At 44.3% G+C, this 18,795-nt stretch overlaps 1 protein-coding gene across 3 annotated transcripts in view; it reads left to right on the forward strand.

The window, feature by feature from the left end:
- Positions 1 to 18,795, forward strand: part of LOC142145061 (phosphofurin acidic cluster sorting protein 2-like) — a 158,341-nt gene that overhangs the window by 96,732 nt on the left and 42,814 nt on the right. For all 3 annotated transcript variants that reach the window (XM_075204540.1, XM_075204539.1, XM_075204541.1), the window contains 3 exons: positions 6,183 to 6,337; positions 7,667 to 7,777; positions 9,065 to 9,167. In XM_075204540.1, coding sequence (XP_075060641.1) covers positions 6,183 to 6,337; positions 7,667 to 7,777; positions 9,065 to 9,167 — 369 coding nt within the window. The remainder of the gene's footprint in view (positions 1 to 6,182; positions 6,338 to 7,666; positions 7,778 to 9,064; positions 9,168 to 18,795) is intronic.

Here is an 18,795-nt window from a genome sequence, read left to right on the forward strand (position 1 = left end):
GATACAAAATGGTTTGTTCTGAAGAGCTCAGTGACTTCAAGCGTGGTGTGATAGGATGACACCTTTGTAATAAGACGGTTTGTGATATTTCACCCCTGTTGGATATTCCACGGTCAACTGTAAGTGATATTAGAAAGTGGAAGTGTTTAGGAACAACATCAACTCGTGAAGTGAAAGACCACATAAAATTACAGAGCGGGGTCAACGACTGCTAAGCCGCATGGTGCGTAAAAGTCGCCAGCACTCTGAAGAGTTCTGACTTCCACTGACATTAATGTAAGCACAAAATCTGTGTGGCGGGAGCTTAATTAAATGGGTTTCCATGACCCAGCAGCTGCATGCAAGCCTCACATCACCAAGACTGATGCCAAGCATCGGATGGAGTGGTGTAAAGCACACTGACACTGACTGTGGAGCAGTCTAAATGTGTTCTGTGAAGTGACAAATCACGCTTCTCTGGTTTGCAGTCAGATGGGCGAGTCTGGGTTTGGCGGATTCCGGGAGAACGTTACCTGCCTGACTGCATTATGCCAACTGTGAAGTTTGGTGGAGGAGGGATAATGGTATGGGGCTGTTTTTCAGGATTTGGGCTAGGCCCCTTATCTCCGGTGAAGGGAAATTTTAATGCTTCAGCATACCAAGTCATTTTGGACGATGCTATGCTTCCAACTTTGTGGCAACAGTTTGGGGAAAGCCCTTGTGACAGAATGGACCACATATACCACCCTGTCAGTTGTTGCTGGGAACCGGCTGGGCTTACTTTGCCGCCGCTCCCATTCACTATCCCAATTGCGCCCTCTAACCGCAGTAGGAGGGGCATACAAATGCTGCCTCCACTGGACTCCTTACGGGCATCCAGTACTGGGTTTCTTCTGGGTAACCGACGCTGCGACTGTACTCCTGAACCCTTCTTATGGATCAGGGTTGCTGTGGATGGATCCCCCCTGGCCTATCACAGCCGGGAACGGATTAGATTTTGGGTCTAATCTGTAGGTCACAGGGATAGAGAAGTTTCCAAGCAGGTCTTTGAAGCAAGTGATGTTTATTTGCTCACCCTGGTTGACGGTACCAGGAGCAGGTCAAATGAAGCAAGAAGAACAATTTCAATACAAGACAGTGCTCTTTATACAGATTTGAACACAGCCTCACAAAGGTAAGCCAGCCCCCTGAGGTCTGAGCTATTTTTATAATTATGATGCAATTTGTTTACCCAAACATGGATTTACATGCAATGCAAAGCTAACAATATTTACACTTATCTGTGATATCCTAAAACTTGCTGTGATTTCCTGCATCTTGTTTTAGATGCAGGAAATCTAGTAACAAGTCTTCGTTAAACCTTCCACTGCCTTCAGGTGCTGGACCCCTCACACATCAAAAAGTCTAATTAACATGAGATTAACATGGGTCCTTTCTTCAGACAGCTGCAGAATATACATTCCCAAAGAAAGTCACAAAACCCCAAACAAGTCATTTCCCTACTCCAAGATACACAAAAGACTTCCTCAACAAAGGCTTATTGTATCAGATATATAATGCATTTCCTCTAGCAAATTTAAAACAAACAAATTTCTTCCCCTGGTCTCAGAAATATAGATATCTCCTTTGCCAACATACACACTATATCAAAAATAAGTACATTTGCAATTATATAAACAATGACCTCATAAATGCTCTACAGAATGAATGGCCACAAAGTAGAGTGGAAGCTGTTACTGCTGTAAAAGGGAGACCAACTCCATATTAAAGTATATGTAATTGAATTCAATGTCACTACAGTCCCTGTTGGTGTAACGGTCAAGTGTCCGAATACTTTTGTCCACATAGTGTATAAGGTCTGTTATTACACTGAATGTAGCTGGATCGTTGTAGTTCAAGCCTGTGACCGTGTGTGTCTCGTTCTTGTGTAAGTCTTAGGCTGGGTACACACTATAGAATATTCCGACAATGTGTTATCTACAACGATTTTTCTAAAAAAAAATTGTACACACTGTACATGTTTTAAAAGATTTACCCTCAGATCTGTGCTCTTCACTTGTCATAACCATCGGCTGAAAAGAACATGACTCTGTAAACTCTATGGATATCCTGATGGCGAGTGCATACACACTGCAGGATTGGAAGCATGTCGTTTCATAGCTGAATGAGATTTATAGTTCTGCTGAACAATCAAATCAAACGCTTGTCGGTGCTTTGGAATGACTGTGGTTCATCGTCTAAGTGTACACACTAATGCGATATCGGGCTTGGCGGTCATTTATCGGGTGATTGGCCCGATAATTGGCTGAAAACACTGTAGTGTGTACCCAGCCTTAGTCTCCATTTATACAGTCTCTCTGTCTCCCTGAATGATTGTCTTATGTATTCTGTTACTTTGACTGTTCATTAACCCTATTTCTCCTTTGTTCTCTTATTTTTGGGTTAGGGTTAACCCAACAACCCCCTAGTCTCTCTGTGCTGCCCCTGTCACCCTCAGCCTCCCTTGTCTCTCTCTGTGCTGCTCCTGTCATCCCTCTGCCTCCTTTGTCTCTCTCTCTGTGCTCCCCCTGTCACCCTCAGCCTCCCTTGTCTCTCTCTGTGCTGCACCTGTCACCCTCAGCCTCCTTTGTCTCTCTCTCTGTGCTTCTCCTATCACCCTCGGCCTCCCTTATCTCTCTCTGTGCTGCACCTGTCACCCTCAGCCTCCTTTGTCTCTCTCTCTGTGCTTCCCCTGTCACCCTCGGCCTCCCTTGTCTCTCTCTGTGCTTCTCCTATCACCCTCGGCCTCCCTTGTCTCTCTCTGTGCTTCTCCTATCACCCGCGGCCTCCCTTGTCTCTCTCTGTGCTGCTCCTGTCATCCCTCGGCCTCCTTTGTCTCTCTCTCTGTGCTTCTCCTATCACCCTCGGCTTCCCTTGTCTCTCTCTGTGCTGCACCTGTCACCCTCAGCTTCCCTTGTCTCTCTCTGTGCTGCACCTGTCACCCTCAGCCTCCCTTGTCTCTCTCGGTGCTGCACCTGTCACCCTCGGCTTCCCTTGTCTCTCTCTGTACTTCCCCTGTCACCCTCTGCCTCCCTTGTCTCTCTCTGTGCTGCACCTGTCACCCTCGGCCTCCCTTGTCTCTCTCTGTGCTGCACTTGTCACCCTCGGCCTCCCTTGTCTCTCTCTGTACTGCACCTGTCACCCTCGGCCTCCCTTGTCTCTCTCTGTGCTCCCCCTGTCACCCTCGGCCTCCCTTGTCTCTCTCTGTGCTGCACCTGTCACCCTCGGCCTCCCTTGTCTCTCTCTGTGTTGCACCTGTCACCCTCGGCCTCCCTTGCCTGTCTCTGTGCTGCACCTGTCACCCTCGGCCTCCCTTGTCTCTCTCTGTGCTGCACCTGTCACCCTCGGCCTCTCTTGTCTCTCTCTGTACTGCACCTGTCACCCTCTGCCTCCCTTGTCTCTCTCTGTGCTGCACCTGTCACCCTCGACCTCCCTTGCCTGTCTCTGTGCTGCACCTGTCACCCTCGGCCTCCCTTGTCTCTCTCTGTGCTGCACCTGTCACCCTCGGCCTCCCTTGTCTCTCTCTGTGCTGCACCTGTCACCCTCGACCTTCCTTGTTTCTCTCTGTGCTCCCCCTGTCACCCTCGGCCTCCCTTGTCTCTCTCTGTGCTGCTTCTGCCACCCTCGGCATCCCTTGTCTCTCTCTGTGCTGCACCTGTCACCCTCGGCCTCCCTTGTCTCTCTCTGTGCTGCTTCTGTCACACCTGGCTTATCTTTCTACTTCTGAAGTTCTTCACGAACAAAGTTCTCTGTGTATCTGAATACCTGAGTGCAATGGCAGTTAATGTGAACTCTCTTCTCCAGTAGTAGTTTGGTGTCAGGCCTTTTCTAATCCTTGTGTTATTCCCCTTCAGTCTTCTCTGATATCCTTTATTGTGTCTGTGTTCTATTTTTATTGTCTCCAGTCTTTCTGACTCTTCTCTTACCCTTGGTTGCTGTCTATGATTTGAGTCATAATATATTTCTGTTTAATCTCCCAATCCACTTATCCTGTCCATTTATTTTGGTTTCTGCCCATTTACTGATCACCAATCCCCTACTGATCACTACATTGCCGCGAGAATGCTAAATTATTGCTGAGCTATTGTTGACTTGTTGAGTGTTTACTGAATTATTTACAAAGCAAAACCTGCAATGGACTAAGACCATATACAAGTATGTCTAGGTGAGCGCTCTCTAATGGCCGTTTCACATAATGGGGAGAGGTGGATAGAACTGCTGCCACTGATTCCACGTTACGAGAATATCCTGACAATTCTCAAATAGAAGCAAATAGATCAAAATGTGGAATGGGCGCAAATGAAGGGATGGGGAGAGGGATTACACTAGGATAATGGATAAACTATATATAAACAGTATATGATGTTCAACTTATTGATATTGCAAAACTGATTTGTAAAACATTCAAAGCTGGGAATAAACGTAACAGCAATATATTAACTAGTTTTACTTGGTTACCATGATTGCTTAAATTAAAACCAGATTCCATATCTCTCAATGATCTTCTATTAGAGTATCCACATATGAAATAGTAGTGAAATGTCCAATTGTTTAAATAAATGAGTTAATGTGAGTCAGAGCAAACCTGTTGTTGGTTTCTTAATTAGTACATAAGATAATATGTCCTCCTTTGGATTTTCAGTACACGCACTGTTGCACCTTTTACTCCTCCATCTTCACCAAAACATTGAGCGATGGGTGCATATATATGAAACAAAATACAAGAGGGGGAAGAGAGGGCAAATAATGGTGTAGTATGTCAAGCAACATTTATTAAAACCAGATAAAAAACACTCACATCAAATCTGATGATAAAGTCCTCAAAAGGTATCTTTAATAATCCCTCCTGTCTGTGGCCCGGCATCCGCTTGCCCAATACTTGTTGCACCGCTAGATGTAGCCAGCCGCGCTAGTAGTGAAGCGGCTCATGCCTCCGGGAAATCCTGTGACGTCAGGAGGCGTGTCGACATCCCCTGATGAAGTCACTGTGAGTGACGAAACGCGTTGGAACCAATCATAATAATCGACATGCCCCCTGACGTCACGGGATTTCCCGGAGGCACGTTGAACATCATATACTGTTTATATATTGTTTATCCATTATCCTAGTGTAATCCCTCTCCCTATCCCTTAATTTGCGCCCATTCCACATTTTGGTCTATTTACTGAATCATTGCTGAGTGATTGATGAGTCGATACTGAGTGGTTGCTAAGTGGTTACTGAATGATTGCTGAGTTGGATGCTGACTGATTGCTGAGTGGTTGCTGAATGATTGCTGAAGATTGCTGAGTGGTTGCTGAAATACTGCTGAATGATTGCTGAGTGGTTGCTGAATGATTGCTGAGTGGTTGCTGAATGACTGCTGAGTGGTTGCTGAATGACTGCTGACTGATTGCTGAGTGGTTGCTGAAATACTGCTCAGTGGTTGCTGAATGACTGCTGACTGATTGCTGAGTGGTTGCTGAATGATTGCTGAATGATTGCTCAGTGGTTGATAAGTCAATACTGAATGCTTGCTGAGTGGTTGCTAAATAATTGCTGAGTTGGATGCTGAGTGGTTGATGAGTCAATACTGAGTGCTGGCTAAATGATTGCTGAGTGGTTACTGAATGATTGCTGAGTTGGATGCTGAGCGATTGCTGAGTTGGATGCTGAGCGATTGCTGAGTTGGATGCTGAGCGATTGCTGAGTTGGATGCTGAGCGATTGCTGAGTTGGATGCTGAGCGATTGCTGAGTTGGATGCTGAGCGATTGCTGAGTTGGATGCTGAAATACTGCTGAATGATTGCTGAGTGGCTGCTGAATGATTGCTGAGTGGTTGATAAATATTGCTGAGTTGGATGCTGAGTGGTTGATGAGTCAATACTGAGTGCTGGCTAAATGATTGCTGAGTGGTTACTGAATGATTGCTGAGTGATTACTGAATGATTGCTGAGTTGGATGCTGAGCGATTGCTGAGTTGGATGCTGAGCGATTGCTGAGTTGGATGCTGAGCGATTGCTGAGTTGGATGCTGAGCGATTGCTGAGTTGAATGCTGAGTTGCATACTGAAATACTGCTGAATGATTGCTTAGTGGTTGATGAATTATTACTCATTGATTGAAGAGTCAATACTTAGAGGTTGCTGTATTTTTGCTGAGTGGTCGCTGTGTTTCCTCTCCAGCTGTAACTGTAACTCGCTGATGCCACCTCCAGTTAAAGTCCTCATTGCTGGAGACCAGAGTTATGTTAGTGTGATCCTCTGGTGTTTTGTGGAACAGCTGGCTGGGAAAACTCCAGATTGGCTGAACTATCTGCGCTTCCTCATTCTTCCTCTGGGTGAGTGTGACTATCCACTGTGTTCACAGCTTGTTACGTGTTTCTCTGCATGTGAATATGTTTGCTCTAAACGTCTTTGTTGTATTTATTTTTGTCCTTTAACTTTCAACCTTCCACGTGGTTCCAGCTATTTGATTCCAATGTGAGAGAGTCACTTATTCGGGAACTCATATGCAGTGATTTTCTTACAAAGTGATTTAAAACGGCAAAATTGTCAGACAAAAGTCCTGCATGTGTGGTCTTTACAACTTACTGTATCTGCCTGATTCATTATTTTCTTTTTTAAGGCCTTTCTCTTGTTTAAAATATAAATCTGTAAAAGGTATGACGTATGAGTGGTGAGTGACCAGGCTGATTCTCATCTCGACCCCAGGCTGTTACTCACCTGGAGGCCAGGCTGTTACTCACCTGCACCATGGCCTTTTACTCACCTCAAAATGTTATGCTCCTGGGGCTGTTTCTTTTCTGGACCCTGGACATTACTCACCCGGAAGCCTGTCTTTTACTATCCTGGACACCACAATGTCCATGTAACCACACAATGTCCAGGACAGTGACAGATCGGGGTCCAGTGCTCAAGGGGAATTTGGAAGTGCAAGAGCTTTGGGATTCAGGTGTCTTCACCACAATTGTTCCACCAGATTTGTTCCTAACCAGCTGTACTCTATGGAATAGTAGGGCTCAAGTTACAGTGTCAGATGGATTCCAAAGAGATATTCCACTGGATAGGGGGCCACAATACATGCAATGGGCATGTGGCAGTCATGGTTACTATTACCCACCAATGTATTAGTGGGACACAGTTTGGGGCATGGACAGATTGCCACCCCAGTCACTGGCAGCCAAGTGAGGAGAGCTGAATGTGGATTTACACCCCGGCACGAGGAATGGTAACAACAATACCACTGGTCCCTTGGTGCTCCAAGATGGAGCAGATTTCTGCCCCACCAATACTTCCAAATGCTTTGGTAGTCACACACTTCCCACCTTAGCTGAGCTGGGGAGGTCGACTGGGAAGATTTTGGGTCCAGCCAGTGTGGCAACCCCACACTAGAAGAGTTATGTAGTGCGGCTAAGCACCCAGAGTGTAGGACCTATGGTACTAGGTTGGTTTGTTAAGATGGCCGGGTATGTATAGGCTTGTCGACTCGAGATGGTGTCAGGAACCATGGACTATAGCATGCGAAAGGCTGATACCGCAAAACTTTTGAGCCCTGCTGTAACGTACCTGAAGCCATGGCTGTAACTTACTTGGAGCTCAAGTATCTGTAGTGTCCCCTGTTTCTTTCTACTTATTGTTCTATATCTTGGTTTCCTTCTCTCAATGAGGTCCCCATCCTGTGGCAAAGTACCTGGCATCGGTGGATAGTAAATATAACTCCTTATTTATGGATGCAGCATGGAGAGACTTGTTCAGTCAGGGAGAGCCTCCCAATTCCGGTAAGTTTCTCTACTCGACCCATAATTCCTCATATCGGCTTATTCTAGGTACAAACAGCCAAGATACTGGGTTATATAGAGGGTTCTATGGAGTATCGGGAGGAGTAATGAGTTATAGGCAGTTCTAGAAACTGGCAATATGAAGAGATAGAAATTATAAGGAGGGATTATGTGGAATAATAGGAGTTATAGGAAGGACTTTCTATGGAGTGATAAGAAAAGTTGTAATGAGGGGGTTATAGAGAATACTTAGATGGTTTATAGGGAGGGGTTATATGGAGTGATAGGAGGAGTTATAGGTAGGACTTATATAGAGTTTTGGGAGGAGTTATAGGTAGGGGATATATGGAGTGATGGGAGGAGTTATAGGTAGTGATTATATGGAGTGGTGGGAGGAGTAATAGGTAGGACTTATCTAGAGTGGTGGGAGGAGTTATAGGTAGGACTTATATAGAGTGGTGGGAGTAGTTATAGGTAGGGCTTATATGGAGTGATGGGAGGAGTTATAGGTAGGGGATATATGGAGTGATGGGAAGAGTTATAGGTAGGGCTTATATAGAGTGGTGGGAGGAGTTATAGATGGTGATTATATGGAGTGATGGGAGGAGTTATAGGTAGGACTTATATAGAGTGGTGGGAGGAGTTATAGGTAGGGCTTATATGGAGTGATGGGAGGAGTTATAGTTAGGGCTTATATGGAGTGATGGGAGGAGTTATAGGTAGTGATTATATGGAGTGATGGGAGGAGTTATAGGTAGGGCTTATATGGAGTGATGGGAGGAGTTATAGGTAGGGCTTATATGGAATGATGGGAGAAGTTATAGGTAGGGCTTATATGGAGTGATGGGAGGAGTTATAGGTAGGGCTTATATAGAGTGATGGGAGGAGTTATAAGTAGGGCTTATATGGAGTGATGGGAGGAGTTATAGTTAGGGCTTATATGGAGTGATAGGAGGAGTTATAGGTAGTGATTATATGGAGTGATGGGAGGAGTTATAGGTAGGGCTTATATGGAGTGATGGGAGGAGTTATAGGTAGGGCTTATATGGAATGATGGGAGGAGTTATAGGTAGGGCTTATATGGAGTGATGGGAGGAGTCATAGGTAGGGCTTATATGGAGTGATGGGAGGAGTTATAGGTAGGGCTTATATGGAATTATGGGAGGAGTTATAGGTAGGACTTATATGGAGTAATGGGAGGAATTAGATTGGATGGAGTAAGAGGAAGAGTTATAGAAGGGGTTATATGAAGTAATTCATGGTGTATACTTTATCTGTCACCCACAGACCGCCTGGATGTGGCAGGGAGAGTGGCTCAGTACATCACAGGGGCTTCAGTTTCACATCAGCTGTTTATTTCAGAGGCAATGCTGACATATAGACAGAGAAGGTAAGAGACAATGCAGCGTGTGGTATGACAGGGCTCAATGGGGAAGATACTCTGTTTATATGACCAAAAATATACTGTTCCCCTTTATTAGTCCCCCATATTGCTTTCTAATGTGTATGCATATATGTATGTATGTAAATGTGTGTGTGTGTGTGTATGTGTGTATGTATGTGAGTGTGTGTGTGTGTATGTGTGTGTGTGTGTGTGTATGCATATATATATATATATATGTGTATGTAGGTATATGTGTATGTATATTTATATATGTATGTATGTGTGGGTATAAATCTATATGTGTGTATATATATATCTGCATGTGTATGTATATATGTATGTGTATGTATGTGAGTGTCTATATACATATGTATGTGAGTTTGTGTGTTGTGTGTATGTGTGTGTCTGTATATATATATATATATTTGTGTGGATTGCCTCCAGGTGCTCCTGTTTCCTCCCGCACTCCGAAAACTTGCTGGTATATTAATTGGATGGTGACAATTAGTCTGTGTTGTGTGTTAGGGAAGTTAGACTAAGCTCCAATGGCGCAGGGTAAATGACAATTATTCTGGGTACAGAGCTGCGGAATTGGTGGCGCTATATAAGTAAATGATGATGGTTGTGTCTGTTATTAGATTTCCCATATGCAATCAATATGGCCAACGAGACTCTAAAGTGACAATACAATTAATGATATTCTCTTTGTCCCAAAAACTTTTGTTATTGTTAATGAAATGTGATGTAGACGTTTTACTTACAGGGAATCCACATCTTTTGTACTGATCCGATCACAATCCAGTTTGGTGGCATGTGGGTGGCCAGGTTGGCTATTTGCCATTGTGATCCTTCACATGCTGCCATATTGGGGAAAATGCTCAATACCAGAAGCAACATGGCAGCGTTAGTCTTTTTGCTGTAAGATATTGTAACATATATCTGAATGAACCAATAGCATCAGACATAATATCCAGAGACGAAGAAAAAGAAAACAGATGCTCAGTATTAGAGGCATCTATGTAATATAAATGATCTTTATCAAACATGGGGAAAAGGAGTAAAAGCTTTACCCCCAAACCTATAACCCAGCCCTCAATCTGGATGTGGAATAATAAACAGACACAAAAAATGTATTTTATTAGTGTTGGTTAAAATCTTAAAAAGCGACATATAAAACAATGTACGAAGATGTGCACAGCTCAGGAGTGTGCCATCACCGCCATCACCTCCATCACCGCCATCACCTCCATCACCGCCATCACCTCCATCACCTCCATCACCGCCATCACCGCCATCACCTCCATCACCGCCATCACCGCCATCCCCGCCATCCCCGCCATCACCTCCATCACCGCCATCACCGCCATCACCTCCATCACCGCCATCACCTCCATCACCGCCATCACCTCCATCACCGCCATCACCTCCATCACCGCCATCACCGCCATCACCTCCATCCCCGCCATCACCTCCATCACCGCCATCACCGCCATCACCTCCATCACCGCCATCACCTCCATCACCGCCATCACCTCCATCACCGCCATCACCTCCATCACCTCCATCACCGCCATCACCGCCATCACCTCCATCACCGCCATCACCTCCATCACCGCCATCACCGCCATCACCTCCATCACCGCCATCACCTCCATCACCGCCATCACCGCCATCACCTCCATCACCGCCATCACCGCCATCACCGCCATCACCTCCATCACCGCCATCACCTCCATCACCTCCATCACCGCCATCACCTCCATCACCGCCATCACCTCCATCACCTCCATCACCGCCATCACCTCCATCACCTCCATCACCGCCATCACCTCCATCACCTCCATCACCGCCATCACCTCCATCACCTCCATCACCGCCATCACCTCCATCACCTCCATCACCGCCATCACCTCCATCACCGCCATCACCTCCATCACCGCCATCACCTCCATCACCGCCATCACCGCCATCACCTCCATCACCGCCATCACCTCCATCACCGCCATCACCGCCATCACCTCCATCCCCTCCATCACCGCCATCACCGCCATCACCGCCATCACCGCCATCACCTCCATCACCGCCATCACCTCCATCACCGCCATCACCGCCATCACCGCCATCACCTCCATCACCTCCATCACCGCCATCACCTCCATCACCGCCATCACCGCCATCACCGCCATCACCGCCATCACCACCATCACCTCCATCACCGCCATCACCTCCATCACCGCCATCACCGCCATCACCGCCATCACCGCCATCACCGCCATCACCTCCATCACCGCCATCACCTCCATCACCGCCATCACCTCCATCACCGCCATCACCGCCATCACCTCCATCACCGCCATCACCTCCATCACCGCCATCACCTCCATCACCGCCATCACCTCCATCACCGCCATCACCGCCATCACCTCCATCCCCGCCATCACCTCCATCACCGCCATCACCGCCATCACCTCCATCACCGCCATCACCTCCATCACCGCCATCACCTCCATCACCTCCATCACCGCCATCACCTCCATCACCGCCATCACCTCCATCACCGCCATCACCTCCATCACCGCCATCACCGCCATCACCTCCATCACCGCCATCACCTCCATCACCGCCATCACCGCCATCACCTCCATCCCCTCCATCACCGCCATCACCGCCATCACCGCCATCACCGCCATCACCTCCATCACCGCCATCACCTCCATCACCGCCATCACCGCCATCACCGCCATCACCTCCATCACCTCCATCACCGCCATCACCTCCATCACCGCCATCACCGCCATCACCGCCATCACCGCCATCACCACCATCACCTCCATCACCGCCATCACCTCCATCACCGCCATCACCGCCATCACCGCCATCAACGCCATCACCGCCATCATCATCGCCATCACCGCCATCACCTCGCATCGCCACCACCGCCACCACCGTCATCACCGCCATCACCTCCATCACCGTCATCACCGCCATCACCGCCATCACCTCCATCACCGCCATCACCGCCATCACCTCCATCACCTCCATCACCGCCATCACCTCCATCACCGTCATCACCGTCATCACCGCCATCACCGCCATCACCGCCACAATTTCTAGGATTATAAGCTCAATGCCATTTAATAGGATTCAGTGGGATAAAAGCATAAACCCATTCACATATTGCTGCTCTTATATAAGTGGTTGGAGTATTGTAGCTTTAAAGTATCAATTAGATACAGCAGTGATAGTGCTACAATGTTAACGCTAATAGAAACACAAGAGACAACTATGGTAGGTTCATAGCTGGTTATTATTATACAGATGGATATATATTAGCTAACATCGATCCTCTTGTAGGAGGTATATTGTCTGTTGAATAACTTAGAAGAATCAGAGGAATACATAGATGTTAGAGTGTGTACAATATTGAAAAATCGTATTATACATTCTTGCAGGAATCATATAATAGTCTAAAAGAAGGTCCGTAATGGTATTGTTGTAGTTATCTATTATCAAACATATATCACACTGTTAACAGGAATAAATCATTGGTCCTTCAAAGTGACTAGGATATTGCTGCAGTTCAATATCATTCCCAATAGTGCGGCTGAAAAAAGAATTAATTGTAATTTAACATTATACAGGCGCATTCCGCAATGTAAGTATATCACTGATCCTTTAAGAAATGAATGATATATGAAGTATACCTCACTATACTTAATACATATAAGGAGTCCTGTATGTCTTGCTACTGCTAATGAATCGTATGCAGGTTTATAATCTCATCAGTAGCGACAACAGATAATCTCCAAAACATCATTTAAATAGACATTATATAAATTACACATAAATTATTATAGATCAGGATTGAGAATAAATCTCAGTGAGAGTTAGTATATGGTGATTGTAGTTCTTATGTGCGGTAGTGCTAGAGCCCACCATTGTAATAAGATCGAGTAAATGGGCTCGTTAAGGTAATAAATTCTAACTTCAGTTTATGGTAGATTGATGTATATTATTAGTAAGATGTTTTGAATAATATGAAAATGTCTAGACCAGTTTGCATAGATGACCTCACACTGATTGTAATCTAAAGAAGATTTTGCAAGATATTCTATGAGTTTAAGTGATATATAGTAAGTTCTATGACTAGAATAAGAGAGAACACTAATGTAGTATTCAAATCAAGGTAATCCTAAACTGAATAGTCCTGAGCTCTATACTTCCACCTCTTCTCTAAAACCTAACATAGGTTTCGCTGAACGCTTCAACTTAGAGGCAATTATTAATGTACACATAAAAGATGAACAAGGTACAGTAGCGATCTAGTCCTGGTCATAACGGTACTGAATGGTTAAAACAGAACTATAAATCCTATTATATGAATAAATAACAACCTACTGGAGTAACATTATATATTGGACATTTATTTATTGCCAGTAAGTAGTAGTCTTGTAGAACAGTTCCTACTAAGGATGATTCACCCAGGAACAAAGTTGACTGTTAACTTGTAACGAAAGATAATGAAGTCTCAATGAGACCTCTACACAATAAATAGGTTTGTCCTATATATGAGCATGACAAAATCCTCTATAGGTAGAAGATGCAGCATAGGTCCAATAATACTTGTAGGTGGACAATAGAGTAAATCCTTTATGAAGAAAACAGAGTCTGGTTGCAAACAGTAGTGTTCCAATATTGTAGAGAGGCACTGCCCTTATTCACAAGAAAGTCTTCATAGTAACCAAAGCAATAGGTAATCCATAATGTAAAAGGTAAAAAGTCTAGAGGTGAATAACCTCATCCTACATAGTATTTCAGGGGCAGCGCTTTCCTTCCTCTTATCAGACGCTCTTTTACCTACCTTAAAGAAGTACGGGGTGCGGCATGCTGAATCCCGCCGGGGTGTGCGCAGTAGTGCCGCTGTCTATAACACTTTTTGTAGTGTAACAGCTGTAAGCCTGCTCGTCTCCGGCCAGTGGACAAGACGCACTGAAGGTGTTAGAATGTCCGCTGGAGAGAAAAAGGATCCTCTCGTGCTGTGTGAATAGTAGTGAAAAATAGCAGGCAAAGATAATGTAAACGCCTTATGAAAATTTGACACTGTGACAGGATGGACCGCCTATGCCACCCTGTCTGTTGCATTGCTGGGGACCGCCTGGGCTTGCCTGGCCAACATCCCCTTTTCCTTATCCCAATTGCGCTCTCTAACCGCAGTAGGAGGGGCTTAAGCTGCTGCCACCACTAGGCTCCTTCACCAGCACTTAGAACCGCGTCCTTCTGGGTAACTCTCGCTGCCAGTGTACCCCCTTGCTTGTTCACCTTGGCTGGTACCTCTGACCTCTGGCCTTCAGATCAGAGTTGATGTGGATGGTACAGCTGGCCTATCACACTGGTCAGAACTGCAGGTAGTGGGCAAAGCGTTGGTACTGGATGCTGGGTCCCAACCTTAGACAGCCGGGAATGAATTAGATTTGTGTCTAATCTGTAGGTCACAGGAATTAGGCGTCAAAGTAAGTTTCTTAAGCAGTGATGTTTATTAGCTCAGGAAGTCATACAAAGGACAGTTACATACAGTAGTTGAAGGTACTAGCGACATCCAGAAAGGTACAGATGGAATGAAACATTTCAGTACAAACCAGTGCTCTTTTTATACACATTCTGACACATATGTCAGCAGGGGGTAAGCCAGTCCCCTGATCTGGGACGGCTCCAACACGTCTTCGTTTTTTTTAGTATCAGGATGCAATATGTTTCCCAAAACATGGATTTAAAAGCAATGCAAAGTTAACAAAATTTACACTAACCTGTTATCCCATTATTCGGACAAGATCTGAGATGCAGGATACAAGCCACACAGACAGAGAGGCAGTGCCCCCCCTGCTGTGTATACAGGCTAAACAGACCTGTTGACCACTAAGATGAAAAGGTCTAATTAACATGAGGGACTTTCTTTAGAAAAGTTATACGAATTTAATCATGACATCCTGTCTCAGAAGTTACAAATCAATACCTCAGAAATTAATGCATTTCCTCTTACAGAAATATAACACAATATAATAAAACAAGTAAATTTCCAATACACAGTATCAAAAATACAGTACATTTGCAACTATATAAATTGGCGCACTGTGCTAATAATTGAAATATATTATTGCAATAAGTTATTTTTAGGTGATCCAGCCACAGACACATTTCCCCTGCTACATGCGGCTTCTTCAGGGATACGGTGCAATGAGGCAGATGATCTGTCCCTTCACCTCTTTAACTCAAAAGGTCTGATAATGATGGTGACAGTTATTGTATCTTGAGTTTATATAACGCTATATTTGTAGTAATTATCATCGATAGGCATAGTTCTTAAAAGTCATACAGGATAAGTTTTCCTTTCAAGTGTATCATACCATAAGTGTGGCATAACATTAAATTAAACAGGTGTTTAAAGCCTTCTAGCATGGTGCCAAATAGGACCTACATCCACTATATTTAATGAAAGGAATGATAAATACTAAAACACTGTAAGTAAATTCCTTATGCCTTCAAAAAGTGTTAGATCAGAGTCTTATTCATAGGACCCACAAAGTGGCTTGATAAGCTCTATGTGGAGAGACTGTCATGTATATGTGTAAACACTGTGTGTGTGTGTTAAATAGGAGAAGGATAGTAAACGGCAGAAAAGAGACAATTGATGTTATTTGTCAGCATTAAGAAAATGCAAAACCAACAGAGCTTTTTGTCGTTTTTTAAAAAAAAAATAATTGAAAAATATGCAAAGTACAGAGAATGGTAGGATGTAATCCTTTCAGAGGGGAATACGGATCGGGGTTCATAACCCAGGAATGTGCGTATACAGTGTATACTCTGTTAATGGATAGTATTTGATGAGATCATGGTTTTGTAAATATTGGCCCACATGTAGGCGGATTGCAGGAAAGGGTATATTCTGCCTTACAGCACTGGGGTCATGAGTTCAATTCCCGACCATGGCCTTATCTGTGTGGAGTTTGTATGTTCTCCCCGTGTTTGCGTGGGTTTCCTCCGGGTGCTCCGGTTTACTCCCACACTCCAAAAACATAGTGGTAGATTAATTGTCTGCTAACAAATTGACCCTAGTCTGTGTCTGTCTGTCTGTGTGTATGTTAGGGAATTTAGACTGTAAGCTTCAATGGGGCAGGGACTGATGTGAGGGAGTTCTCTGTACAGCGCTGCGGCATTAGTGGCGCTATATAAATGGTGATGATGATGATTCAATCAATGTAAAAATGTACCCAAATCAAACTCCAGTTTGAGATCTTTAGGATGGAGGGTGGGGAGGTCGTATATCCACTGTGCCTCTTCCCTGGAAATGTTTTTAACGTGGTCCCTGCCTCTAAAAAAACCCTTTTGATGCCTATGAACTGCAGGGTCATAGGGTAGTGATTATGGTAGATTGAAAAATGTTCTGAAACACTGTGTGTCTCTAGTTGTTTTTTTTGGTATTTCTAATGTGCTCTGAAACCTTTACCTGTAGGCTACATATCGTACGGTCTACGTACTTGAGTCCACACGGACAGTCCAGCAGGTATACCACCCCTATCGTATCACATGTGATCTTCTCTTTGATGGTATATTCTTTCTGGGTCACCTGTGATTTAAAGGTTTTAATCAGTTTCGTGGATCCACCATTCGTGGTTCTACATGCTAGACAGTTAAAAAGTAGTAAAAAGTCGCTAGTGTTTTACCCCAACCATGTTTTTGTTGAGGTCATTGGTTCTTGTGGTAAAAAGCTAGAAACCAGTTTATTTCTTAGGCTTGGTGCTTCTTTATAAGTAAATATTGTTTTTTCTGGTAATATTTTTGCTAGTTTTTCGTCTTTGAGGAGTATGGACCAGTGATTTCTTATGATTTTTTCAAACTGTTTGGCGTTGTTGTTATATTGGGTGATCATGGATATTGTCTAACTCTAACGGTTTCTTTCTAAGTTTAAATATCTTTCTATTCCTAAAATGTTTTCGTAGGCTAGATTGACAGAATCTCTGTCAATGAACCTCTCTTTTAAAGCTGTGGCCTGTTGTTTGCACACATTTAAATCCGAACAATTACTTCTTAGGCGCATAAACTGGCCTTTCAGGATGTTCTTAAACGAGGCTGGGCGATAACCACTGGAAGCAGGTATAAAGGTGTGGAATCTACCGGCTTAATGAAAGTTTTTGTTTTAACTTCCCCTTTTTATAGATAGATTTTGAGGTCCAATAATTCGACCTTAGATCTACTCTTCTTGGCTGTTCAGTGTAAGTTGAGGGTATTGTTTTTTTTTAGGTATGAAATGAAAGTATCCTTTGTCTGCGCCTTTCCAGATACATAGTATGTTGTCTATGTACCTGCACCAGAGACAGATGTTATCGGAATGGGAATTGTTCTTCCAGATGTTAGTATCCTTCCAACGGATAACCTGTCGTGAACTTACTGCCCATTGCCATGTCCCTAATGTTGGTCATAGTGTCCATCAAACCAAAAGTAGATATGGTTAAGAACGAACTTGACGGATTCAATGTTAAAGTTAAGTGCGGGGATATCTGACTTACTGGCAAGAAACTACATGTCTTCAATATACACCGTTGCTCCAGTAGATTGCTATTTATCCATATAATAGGATTTATTGTTCTGTTTTAACCATTCAGTACCATTCTGGCCAGAACTAGATCATTACTGTACCTTGTTAATCGTTACATTACCTTGTTATTGCCTTTTATATGTTCAGATTTATAAAGTGATTGTATCATCGCAGCACACTTAGCTGCAGCAATCTGAACGTGTACATGTCTACATGCACTTAGCTGCAGCAATCTGCACGTGTACATGTCTACATACACTTAGCTGCAGCAATCTGTACGTGTACATGTCTACATGCACTTAGCTGCAGAAATCTGCACGTGTACATGTCTACATACACTTAGCTGCAGCAATCTGCACGTGTACATGTCTACATACACTTAGCTGCAGCAATCTGCATGTGTACATGTCTACATACACTTAGCTGCAGCAATCTGTACGTGTACATGTCTACATACACTTAGCTGCAGCAATCTGCACGTGTACATGTCTACATACACTTAGCTACAGCAATCTGCACGTGTACATGTCTACATACACTTAGCTACAGCAATCTGCACGTGTACATGTCTACATACACTTAGCTGTAGCAATCTGTACGTGTACATGTCTACGTGCACTTAGCTGCAGCAATCTGTACGTGTGCATGTCTACATGCACTTAGCTGCAGAAATCTGCACGTGTACATGTCTACATACACTTAGCTGCAGCAATCTGTACGTGTACATGTCTACATACACTTAGCTGCAGCAATCTGTACGTGTACATGTCTACATACACTTAGCTGCAGCAATCTGTACGTGTACATGTCTACATGCACTTAGCTGCAGAAATCTGCACGTGTACATGTCTACATACACTTAGCTGCAGCAATCTGTACGTGTACATGTCTACATACACTTAGCTGCAGCAATCTGTACGTGTACATGTCTACATGCACTTAGCTGCAGAAATCTGCACGTGTACATGTCTACATACACTTAGCTGCAGCAATCTGCACGTGTACATGTCTACATACACTTAGCTGCAGCAATCTGCACGTGTA

The sequence above is a fragment of the Mixophyes fleayi genome, chromosome 3 (genome assembly GCF_038048845.1).
Source record: "Mixophyes fleayi isolate aMixFle1 chromosome 3, aMixFle1.hap1, whole genome shotgun sequence".
Taxonomy (NCBI): Eukaryota; Metazoa; Chordata; class Amphibia; order Anura; family Limnodynastidae; genus Mixophyes; species Mixophyes fleayi.